Genomic DNA, 12,517 nt, shown 5'->3' with positions numbered 1-12,517 from the left:
TCCAAACGTTCATACCCCTTCCCTTAAATAGAGAAATTAGCTACATGTATGGGCTTCAACAATGCTGCTGTTTTCTTTGTTTTTGCTTTTGCCAAATTTTTTATTTAATGAAAATTTGAATGATTTATCCTTCACTTTTATAGGCAATTTGAAAACAATTTTACTTTTCTTACACTTACGCTGTAATCCCTATACAGAGTTATCCTTACGTGTTCATTGTTGCTTCTTTGCTCTCTATTTTTGTCTTTTGTTTCTGCGTCTCATTTTCTTTCACTCGATCTTTCTTTCACTGTTTCGTTCACTCTTTCTGTCATTCTTTCACTCGTTATCTATCACTTTCCCTTACACTTTCTTTCATTCTTTCTTTTGCTTTCTTTTACACTTTCTTATACTTCTTTTTCACGTTATTTCACTCTTTTTTCACTTTCTTTCACTGTTACTTTCACTCCTTACTTTTGAATAACTGATATGTTTCCCAAGACCATTAGATGTGAAAAACACTTACCATTTGGAGATATACTTCTTGTACAGATTCAAGATGCATCGTTCAGGGTTTTCAAGGTTTGGGTAAGCAACAACATTCTTCAGCTTCAGGATCTTGTGTTTCAGGCCACCTTGATGAGTTTTGCTTGACACAGACTGCTTGTAGCGGAGTACATCCTGACCGTCCTCATCAGTGTCAGGCATAATTTGACTGTAAGTCAGAGCTCATAACTCGGATCTTCCTCGGACAACAAAATTGATGCCAACAAGATATACAAGTGTATGTAGTAGCTGTAAAGGATTATCCGATCCTAACTTCCCCAAGGACCATAATTTTTCCTTGTCGTGTACGGTCACAGGTTTCGCCTGCTTTCTGGGTTGATTTACTCCTTCTTTGGCTTTCCTACGCATTTCCGCGTGAAGCGTAAGCTGAAGCTCTTTAAACTCAAGATCTTGGAGGAGCTTATAGAATCTTTTATTGAGTTCCAAATACTTCTGGAGACTCCTTACCATTTGGTAAGTGGTATGGCCTGGATACTCGGTGCCATCTTTCTTTCTGGCCTCGCATATGAACCTGCAGATGGCGTAGTTTATCTCATCTTTGGTCATATCAACTGAAACTTAACCCTTCTTTAGCCGCTGTTTGGTTTCTCCATGCCAACCATTGCTGGAATTGCGTGTGGGCCCAATTTGCCTTTGATCTGGTTGCAGAAGGTACCGATTTGTGTAACAGGTTTTCCATTTCACCATCGGTTTTGATGACAAACCATCCATCATGATCTTCAGCTCCAACATCTTTCTCTAGAAGCGCTTCTACCTCCTGACTGGCTCTAATTAAGTCTTCGTCCTCAATACTCCCTTCGTCCTCAATATCCTCTTCGTTTAAAAGCGCTTCTGCTGCCTGACTGGCCCTAATCAAATCCACTTCAAATCAAATCGAACTTCGGTATTGGTCCAAACTTGTCGTAAGCAGCCATAATGCCAAACATCCGAACAAAACGCTGGTGTTTAACAAACTGCGCCCCTCCCAGGTTTCAAGATACTATGGAGCTTAAGTTTTCCGTAGCCAGCGTTACACGGAAAGCTATTCAAACTTATTCAGACACAGTTTGGGCAAAGGGAATTGGTTCCCGGTTATCATCTAGTATGCGATGTCGCTAGTTTAAATTGAGAACCACTGCGCACGGAAAACTTAACCTCCATATTATTCTTACGTAATTTAACTTACGTATGCATGACTTCATCGCTTAAATTGAAACAAACGATTCGAACTGGAGTACCCTTTGAAACAAACGATTCGAACTGGAGTACCCTTTGAATCAAACGATTCAAACTGGAGTACCCTGTACTGTATCAAAGACTTTTGAATTAGGGTCCGATTCATAGTCCGTAATATGTAACAAAAATAACATATAGGCATATATATAGGCATTAACTAAATAACATTTAGGCCAGCAATAATAATTATGTTATTGCTTGCTTTTTGATTTTTTGAAATTTGCAATTTAATACACATTTTATGGCAAATCATTAAAAATTGATATTTTTGATATTTAACAATACTTGAAGTAAACTTTATAAATCTGATGATTTATACTTAAAGTGTATGTAGGTGGGATGAAAAGCCGACGATCAATTGAAAATGTTGACCTTTAGTATTGAAGATATGGATTTTTCTTTAAAAACACCCAAAAAAATTAGGTCTTTTGGAAAAAAAATCCATATCTTCAATATGAAAGGTCAAAATTTTCAACTGACCGTCGGCTTTTCCTCCGTGCTACATACACTTTAAGAATATATCATTAGATTTATATAATTTACTTCGAGGACTGTTATATATCAAATATTTGAAAAATATCATTTTTTATAATTTGTCATAAAATTTGTATTATATTGTGATTTTCAAAAATGAAAATTATTTGATATCAGAAAGACATGCTTCAGTATTCAGAATGCAATTCGATAGGTCTGAGGTGCTCTCATGTCCCACAAAAAATACTGTCGAAACATAATAAACGCTCATTTTGGATCCCTTAAGTGAACGACCTCATATTTTAAAGAAAAGGACGACTAAAAAAACTCTCCATCAATAATGTGTAGACTTTCATGAAGACCAGTTATACCGGTGTTTTTATTTTATATTAAAATGATTAAATGTTAACAAAAGTTACAATTACACGTAAATATAAGGAAAGAAATATTATATGAACGTTTTTACAGTGTTAAGGTTATTGTTTATTTGCTCGCCGTGTATGTAAGATAAACGGTTCAAAACAGACCATTATCAGAAACTAATCGGTGTCTTGTTGAGGTATGGTTCGCATGTTAGTCGCTTCGGGGTCTCGCCTTCCGAGCGACTAACATGCTTACCATACCTCAACAAGACACCGATTATTTCTGATAATGGTCTGTTTCTCATCCTTTATCTAATACTTATCGCTTGTTAACTTTCAGCATCTACTCAGGACTCAGCAGTTGAGAGCAGTTCTACTGCACTCATCAAATGACGGCACCAAAGATGACGGAGTGATGAAGGCATACAGTGAGGATGTACTGGGGAGTATAGATGTGGAGGTTGATTCTGATGTCTTAGGAGCTACTTGGGATGGTCAGGTGAGACTAATGAGGCTATTACAGTAGAAAGTCATACACCCCCTGTTGAAGATATTACTGTTATCTTCCACACAGGGAGTGTGAATTTTAAATGGGGTTACCGGAATGGGTGATTCCATTTGAAATTTATACCTGTCTGTGGGAAATTAAAGTCATGTCTTTCATAGGGGGTGTATGGATTTCTACTATTGTTTAATTTTTCTCAATTGATTGACCAGGGTTCGCAGGTTTTTGCCGCAGGTGGAAAAAAACACGGTTTTAACCGCGGTTAAAACCGCTTGGCAAAAACAGTTTTTGCCAGTTTTTGCTGGCAAAAACTAAAAAAGTGATTTATATAGTTCAGTTATTTAATCTCAAAACAAATTATGAAGTTACACAAAATTATTTCCTGAGTGTAACAAGCCCAGATTTTGTAATTATAAGTAATATTAAAAGCATGCGTTTCCATTGCTCAAGTGCATTTAACCGAAATGTGGCAAACATCAAATTGAAAACTTTTTCGTTTTAAGGACTTGATGAGACAAAAAATTATTGAATGATTCATTAAAAGTTTGGTGTTACTGTTTGAGCTTTCTGTGTTACTTTTTAATATTTGAGTGACTATATGAGTTTTCGCCACTTTGCTGGCAAATACAGGTTTTTGCCGGCAAAAACCGAACCCTGATTGATTCAATTCAATTTCAATTCAATTCAATTTATTTCCATCAAAATTACAAAGAATGCTAAAACACCAAAATGATCAAAAACACAAGATGGAGGAAATGCCTGGAAAAGTGTGGCAACACCTTACAAAAATAAAACACACAGATATAACAACAAGACAAGACAAGGGCGGAGGCCTGACAAACAAAGGATACACAGAGATAAATATGTCAGTGTTGTTAATTTACCGGCAAATTAAAAATTGCGGTTAATCAACCGGTAAATTAGCATTAATTTACAATAATTAACGTACATTATGTGAATTATAAAAATACCGGAGAAGCCGAATTAGAATATGGCGAGGTTTCTTGAGCAATTCGCTGTAATGGCGGACCTTTCAATATCGTCAAACTCAAACTTGATAATCAAAATGTCTTTGACAATTTCTTTCACATTTCCCCCTTGACGTTCAGGATAACCAGCCACTCGCAAATTGTTCCTCCTTGGAACCTCTCTGACTTATTCACCTCCTCCCATAGCCTACCAATATGGTACTTGTAATGTTCTGCCATGCATTGTTGATAAGTTGCATGGCCATTTTGTCCGTATTTTCCTGTAGTTCATTTATTTCCTCTCCTTGGGACTCAACTGATCTATAATCAAATTAAGTAATTCTTGGCCAAACTGGAAAATGCGCGTTGCGTCCATGTAGTGTACTAAGCGTATATGCAGTGTATATTTTCTTCTGTACCACGCTATATTCGTGTGTGTTTATCGCGGAGCCACTAGCGTTCACAGTGTTCCAGTTTGGCCAAGAATTACTTAATTTGATTATAGTGATGCCATTCTTAAATGTCTCTAGATCCGATTTCAATTGATCTTGGCAAGCTAGCATTTTCTCTAGGGATGCCATAACTGTAGTGTTGAACTGTTCTTGCTGTGTATTATTCGGTTTGGCCATACGTGACTGCTCCGCTGATTGTTCAGTGGTAGTGTCCATGTTATTGTCTACAATGTGGACGGGTCAGGTTGACCCGTTAACATTTGTAATTCCAGCGCTGTTGTTTTAAACAGAGGGTTTCCTCACCCAATACTGACTGTTTCCCAAAAGATGCTAAAGATGGCTTGCAACAATTTAACACATTAAATTTCCACAGAATATTTGATAAGAGAGAGTGAATAAAAACAAGAGGTGAAAGAGTAGTGATTTGAGATGTATTGTGTTGGCTCCGATCCGAGTAATGCCTGATTGTCAGCTACACTTGCCCATCCTGCAAAATGCCCCGACATGATATCCAGACGGTGAGGCCAATTCTGCCCACAGGTCCAATTTGAAGGGAAAACTGGGTTTATTTTAGGTGTTTCTTCACTTTTTTTGGATTTTAAACCTACTGGTTCAAATTGGGCAGAACTTCTTTATTTAAGGTTGGTCTGAACCCTGGAATTATGGAAACTTTCGGGCCTCATAACTTCTAAATTGTTGGTCTAAAGTATATAAAAGTATACATATTTAGAATGGCAAAGATTTGATAAGTTCATCTGTGAGGTCAAATTTGGGCCAAAGTGCCATTTTTGCCGCCCCTTCTTCTTCCACCGCCCCTTCGTTTTGGCCGCCCCCTGCTTTTACCCCGGGGGCTGGCGCCCCCAAAGCCCCCTCAAAAATACGCGCATGCAGTCAGTCAATCCAGACTTAATATACCTGTTTACGACAGTTTATGGCCATAGTTTATATTCCATCATATTCGGTATTATTTGCGGACTATTTTGGACAGTAGTGTTTCGAAATGTCGGGACGCATATTAGGTGTCTATAATTAAAGACAGAGATAAAAACAATTTATCGCGTCTGATGTCACTGTCAATTACAATCATTGATTGGTTTACACAGGTTAATCAGCGCGTAAAAGGAAGACCGATCTATCTGGTGCTGATCGGAGAAAAGGAATAGCAGCAAATGGCGAAAAATTCCGTACATTGTGGACATGGTGCCTTCACCAAAGAAAGTTTCCTACTATAATGACCTAACTTTTGAGATGGTTTGCATGTCGAAAGGTGCAAAATAGCAATAAGGCGCCCGGTTATAAATCCGCGTTCAGCAAGTCATTATCACGACACTTGTAAACAAACCGTGCTCGAATTTGATTGACAGATAACGTCAGACGCGATAAATTCTTTTTATCTCTGTCTTTAATTGTAGCTGCTGAATCAATAGCTGCCAAGCACCTCCTCCACTTGCTGTTGATTCACGCTCCACTACATATGCTCCAAGGGTTTCAGGTTTGGACTTTTGTAAGGCTAGATAAGGCCAAAAAAAAAGTTGTTTGTTTGTGCTCCACCGCCCGCTCCTCAGATTAAGGCCTGACCAATATTTACTTTTTTTTTCAATTTTTTTTTTACAAAAATAAGTAAAATTCATTTTTTTTTTTCAGATTTGGAGTATCTCTGGACCTAGCTAGAACTAAATACTAATATCTCTCATGGTTGAAAATTAAAAAAAAAAGCCCCCCAAAAACATTTTGTGTCTTCAATATGCAAAGTTATAACTTGTGTTCATGTCATAGTCTGTTATTTTTAGTGACTTCAAAATACATTGGATTTGAAATCATTAAAAGACTATGACATGAACACAAATTATAACTTTAACTGCATATTAAAGAAACAAAATGTTGGTTTTTTAAGTGACCAGGAATGATTGTAGCATTTAGCTCTAGCTACTAGGTCCAGGAATACGCCAAATCCAAAAAAAAATAAAAAAAAAAAAATCCGCCCGCCGCACGTCCTCTTTCAAAGCGGTGGAGGACAAACAAGCAATTTTTTTTTTTGCCTAAGGCTAGATAAGACAATTGATACCATCGTCTTCAAGAAACTGGTCAGTTGCACTAGCCTGTGAGAAACATCCATCAAAATAAACATCCTCACCATCTGCGCCAGCATATTTAAGGTCGGAAAATATCAGTGATATACCGATTTGTGTTCAGGCTATGTCTAATCACCACAAGATCTGTCTTCCTGTTACTGCTGATACATTTGTACCTGCCCAGATCATGAGACCTCCTCCCTCCTCCAAACGCTTCCACTTCTACATTTCCATCATCTCCAATATTTTCATTTCGTCTTCGCTGTAGTCATCAATGCCGATTGATCCAATATAATATAGGGCGACTCATGATTCGTCTGTAAACAAAACATTCTGCCATTAATGTCTGTTCCACCTTTCATGATGCTTTGTGAGAGCTATCCTGCCCTGTCGATGACGCGGGAGCAGACATGGTTTCCTTCTCAGCTGGCAGGCTCTCAAATCATTGGAGTACAGCCTGTTTAGTATTGTCTCAAGACAGATCCGCCCTGGTTGTTACTCATGTCTCCTATGAAGCCTCTTCCTAATGTTTCATGCTGTATAAAAAAAGAGAAAAGGGGAAAACATAAATTACCAATGTGGATCAATCAAAAAATGTCCACTGATGATGATAAAAGAGTTAAAATCACCTGTAAAACTTCTGTTGTTCTTGGCATTGTTGATGATAGATGCGTCTTGGTTGCCGCTTGTGACCCTGGGTCTGCCACTTCTTGGTAGGTTGTTCAAGTCATATCATGCCTACTTTCTCCAAGACTTCTCTGTAGTCCACTTGCCCATTGTGCATATGCTGCATGGCTAGTACATTTAGCATAAAACTCTGATTTGTATTAATTTGTGTACAATTGATAAATTTCACATCTGATCTTTTCAGTCACAGTACTCCCTCTGTTCTTCCATAATCCCGACAAGCGAATCTTGCTTTGCGTTGGATTGATTCCATCGTCTGTATGTGTTCTTTTGTGTAGGGTTCCAAATACAACAGCTGTATTCAAGGTGCGGTCGCACCAGGGCTTTATATGCTGTATAAATTGAAGGATTGCCCTTACATTATTACATTAAAATCAAAACATTACTAGAAAATACATATCAATACAGAATAAAATGAAACAAAAAATAAATTATGTGAACTGGTTAGAGGAGGTGGGACTGAATGGCCAATTTGAAGGCCTGGAGGGAAGAAGCATTGACAATAGCCTCAGGGAGATAATTCCAGATGGAGGAGGCAAACGGATAAAATGATCTCTGGGACAATGAAAGCCGGCGGAAAGGAATTTGAACAGCGCCAGAATTGAGGTTTCGTAGACCGGGTCTGGGATGAGGCTGGAAAGGGTTTGGAGAAGAACAAAGATTGGCAAAGATTTTAAATAAGTGACACAGAGAAGCAACATCACAACGCTTACTAAGAAGAGGCAGGTCGGAATCCAAGAGAAGGTCCTCATGGTAGAGGTTCCAAGACTGAAGAATGACACAACAGGCGAATCTTTGAGTAGACTCAAGACAGTTGGTAAGGGTTATGTTCAGAGGATGCCAAGTAGTACAACCATACTCCAGAATGGGGCGAACCAAGACCAAGTACAAAGAGTGATGGATGTTGAAGGGGGCTGATTGGAAAGATATATGAATGAAACCACTGATTTTGCGAGTTTTTTGCATATGTGATCAATGTGAAGATTCCATGAAAGCTTGTAGTATGGTCGTTGAAGATGAAAAACAGGTGCAACCCGGAAAAAATTGGTACAAAGCTGATTTTTGCACCGAAGAAGCAGAAGGTATCATAGAATATCATATCCAAAGTCCACCAAAATCCACTTTGGGGAATTCTTTTTATCCAAGATGGCCGCCAAAATGGCTGCCACAACATATAATTAGCTGTATCTCAGCTTCTGAAGCAGATATGATGATGATTTTAGTGTCTTTGAATAGGTTTAAGAGGTCAGGGAATTCAAATTTGCACAAGTCTAACACACTGATGTCTTCATTCACACTGTAATCCAACATGGCCACCAAAATGGCCGCCGTCACATATGATTAGATATATCTCCGCTTCTGAAGCAGATATGATGATGATTTTAGTGTCCTTGAATATATTTCATAGGTCAAAGAATTCAAATTTGTACTATTCTAAAACACTGATGTCTTCATGCACACAGAAATCCAAGATGGCCGTCAAAATGGCCACCACCACATGGTATAATCCCGTATATTTTGGCTTCTGAAGCAGATATGACAATGATTTTAGAGTCTTTGAATAGGTGTCAGGTGACACAGAATTCAATTTTGTGTTTTTCTAAAGCACCAAGTCTTCACGCACACTGTATTCCAAGATATCCCTCACCCCACCCAGGTGCAATGGAAGCTGTTAGGGGTAGTCACAGTCGTTGTACTGATCATGCTGATGAACCCTGCGCCATTTGTAGGCTGCAACCTGGTTTCGACATATTCTAATGACAGTGGAATATATGTCAAGCTCTTTGAGGTTGTTTACAGCATAAAGCACTATATAAATATCTACATTTGTTTATTATATATCAGCTTCTGAAGCAAAGTAGCTGTCTTTTGGACTCATCTGCAAGTATAATCGCCTTAGCATTTCGGAAATTTTCTCCTCTGCAATCTCCAAAAGCTGTGACACTTCAATTTTGCGACAGGAACATCCATTATTTCCACAAGGATTCCTGGAGGGTAGTTTACATTTACATCGTACAAACTTAAGCAAGCTTTGTGGTGCTGCATCTTCCAGTGCTAGTACAGTGTCAGAGCGTTTCCAACCCCATTGCTTTGGATCCAAGTCATTGTTTGAGAGCTTTCTCCGTAGTATGACCGGCAAAAGAAATCGCAGACTGGAAATATGCTGCTCTTTCAGTAGGTGGAAGCTTCTGTGGATCAAGTGATGCTTTATTTGGTGATACCATTGCCATGAATTTAGCGAACCGTAAACCTTTTAAAGGATCTTTTTCTCTGCCACCATATAAGACAACAAGCTGTACCAATTTGTTCTACTGCCGCCTCAGGATGATAGCGGCTGCAATTTTTTCGGTTGTTTTGTTCTTCTTCAACAAACTTGTCTTTCCATGTCCAAATGTTGCAGAAGTGGAGTCACCACCACAAAGCTTGCTTAAGTTTGTACGACTCAAATGTAAAATCCTCCAGGAATTCTTGTGGAAATAAAGGAGGTTCCTGCTGCAAAAATGGACTTAAATGTGTCACAGCTGGTGAAGATTGCAGAGGAGGAAATTGCCCAAACGCTGAGGAGATTATACATGTACTTGCAGAAAGGGGTGTCTATTCATCCCAAAATATCTCAATTATTCCCTCACGCTATCCGGCTGTGGCCACACATCCTTCCCCAACCTGAATCCCACGCTGTTTGCGCCGTCGATCGAGAATATGAATCAACGTAGCTTAGGTTACCCTTCACTTTTTTTTTTATAAAGAAAAAAATGTTTCGAAAGGAGGAGGACATCTATGCGTACATACAGGATTCTACAACCAGAAGTTCATTTGAGATCCAAATAGGGGGCAGATTTGAACCACTTCTAGATGTACCAGACACAGACCTTGAGGTGGAAGACCTATGGGACTCAATAAAACAAAGCTTCAAGGAAACATCTGAAAACGTACTTGGCCTCAAGAAACCAAAGCCACAAAAGCCTTGGATTTCAGCAGAAGACTAGTACTCAAATTATGTGACGAAAGAAGAGAGATTAAACAACAAAAGCTTACAGACAACTCAAAAACAGTAGATACAACTTCCTGAACAGAGAGATCAAAAGACAGTCAAAACAGTGTAAGGACATCTGGATCAACAATCTGTGCAAGGAGGTAGATCATTGCCACCAAGCCTCTAAAACTAGACAGGTCTACCAAACAATCAAAACCCTAACAGGGAAACAAACTCTCCGGATGAAAAGTGTAAAAGATAAAGCAGGAAATATTCTCACTGATGAGGAAAAAATCAAGGATAGATGGAGAGAAAATTATTTGGACTTATATAACATGCCAGGTCCAACTGACTCAACCATACTACAGACATTATCCAGTACTCAATCCAGTGATCCTGAACCAGGAATACTCAGAGAGGAAGTGGAACTAGCCTTGAAACACCTTAAGGAAGGGAAAGCAGCTGGACATGATGGTATCACAGCAGAGGAATTAAAAGCTGCTGGTGATACAGGAATAGACATGATTCATAAATTATGCCGAAGGATATGGAAATCCGAATGTGTACCAGAGGACTGGGGCAAAGCAATCATTGACCCCATTTTCAAAAAGAAGGACAAGTTAGACTGTGCCAACTATAGAGGCATAAGCCTACTAAGTCTCGCAGGGAAAGTCTTCTGCAGCATAATTCACAGCCGGATGAAAAAAGCAAACCGAGGAGATACTCTCGAATCACAAGCAGGGTTTAGACCAGGCCGTAGCACTGTTGACCCGCTTTTTACACTAAGACAAATAACAGAAAAATACACTGAAATAGACAAGGCGCTGTATCTCTGCTACATAGATTACCAGAAGGCCTTTGACACCATGTGGCAAGATGGACTATGGGCAGCAATGAAGCACCTAGGTTACCCGGACAAGATAGTTCGACTCTTACAGGCTTTGTATGGCACCTCGAAAAGTGCAGTGAGGGTGGACAAAGATATCACAGAGTGGTTCAGGATTGCCACAGGAGTAAGGCAAGGTTGCATCCTATCGCTACAGTTATTCAACATACTACTGGAATTAGTCATCAGTCTAGCAATCCAGGACCTGGACACTGGCATCAAAATCCAAGGCAAAACCCTCAACAACCTGCGGTTTGCCGATGACATTGTTTTAATGGCAGATTCAGAGGAAGATCTTCAATCACTTGTAACTCTAGTACACACTCAAAGCAAGAAATTTGGCCTCACTATAAACAAGGGAAAACTGAAGTTCAGATCATCAACAAAGTCAGCCACCCAATAACCATCTTCATAGAAAGTGACCAACTGAAGCAAGTCCAAACCTTCACCTACCTGGGAGGAGTTATCACAGAGAATTCAACCAGTACGCGGAAGACATCAAACGGAGGATTGGACTGGCAATGGGAAGCATGCGGAAGTTAACCACAATATGGAAGTCAAAAGAAATTAGTATCAACACAAAATGGAACTCTACCAGGTGCTAATCTTGTCAATAGCAACATATGGGGCAGAAGCTTGGTAGCTCAAGTAAAGAGACGAGAAGAGATTGTTGGTGTTCGAGATGACTTGGTTAAGGTGGATAATGGGAGTCTCCAGAAGTCACGGAACACATCAATAAGAGAGGCAACAAGCAGCCAGGTCACAATACTACACAAAATCAAAGCCAAACAACTGTTCTACTTTGGACACATTGTACGGATGCCAAAGGACAGATACCCTAAACATGCCCTTGAAGGTAGAATACCTGGACACAGGCCTAGAGGTAGACCCCCAAAGCGCTGGCTTGACAACATAAAAAGCAGCTGCCAAGAACTTGGGATTACATCAATCTACAATGCAAGGAGTATGGTCACAAACAGAGGCATATGGACTTCCATGGTGAAACGGCTGCTAGCTCCAAGGTTCCCAGGATCCGTGGGAGGAAAGCAATAAGTCCAAGTCCAATAAGTAAATGCCAAAGAACTGACTACATGTATGGTAATGATATACCCATATGGATTATAATTCTTCCCCATATGACACTTGATGAATTCACCTATCCTGAAGAGCAGTCACTTATGCTGAAAATGCATCAATGACCATCTATTTTATTCCCAAAAGGGTTTTAGATAAATACGAAATTGAATTCTCGTCACCTAAAACCTGTATTTAAAAATACTCTAATATCATTGTCATATCTGCTTCAGAAGCCAAAATATACATAATTAAGCCTATATCATGTGGTGGTGGCCATGTTGGCGGCCATCTTGGATTAC

The 12,517-nt window shown here is 39.3% G+C and overlaps 1 protein-coding gene across 1 annotated transcript in view; it reads left to right on the top strand.

Annotated features, from left to right (window-relative positions):
* LOC140170276 (uncharacterized) overlaps window positions 1-12,517 on the top strand; it is a 103,915-nt gene that overhangs the window by 1,716 nt on the left and 89,682 nt on the right. Inside the window, exon 2 of the mRNA XM_072193644.1 lies at window positions 2,938-3,096. Coding sequence (XP_072049745.1) covers window positions 2,938-3,096 — 159 coding nt within the window. The remainder of the gene's footprint in view (window positions 1-2,937; window positions 3,097-12,517) is intronic.

This window comes from Amphiura filiformis, chromosome 14 (genome assembly GCF_039555335.1).
Source record: "Amphiura filiformis chromosome 14, Afil_fr2py, whole genome shotgun sequence".
In the NCBI taxonomy this organism is placed as follows: Eukaryota; Metazoa; Echinodermata; class Ophiuroidea; order Amphilepidida; family Amphiuridae; genus Amphiura; species Amphiura filiformis.
The sequence above is the reverse complement of the archived record's forward strand: the minus strand, read 5'-3'. Positions and strand labels throughout refer to the sequence as shown.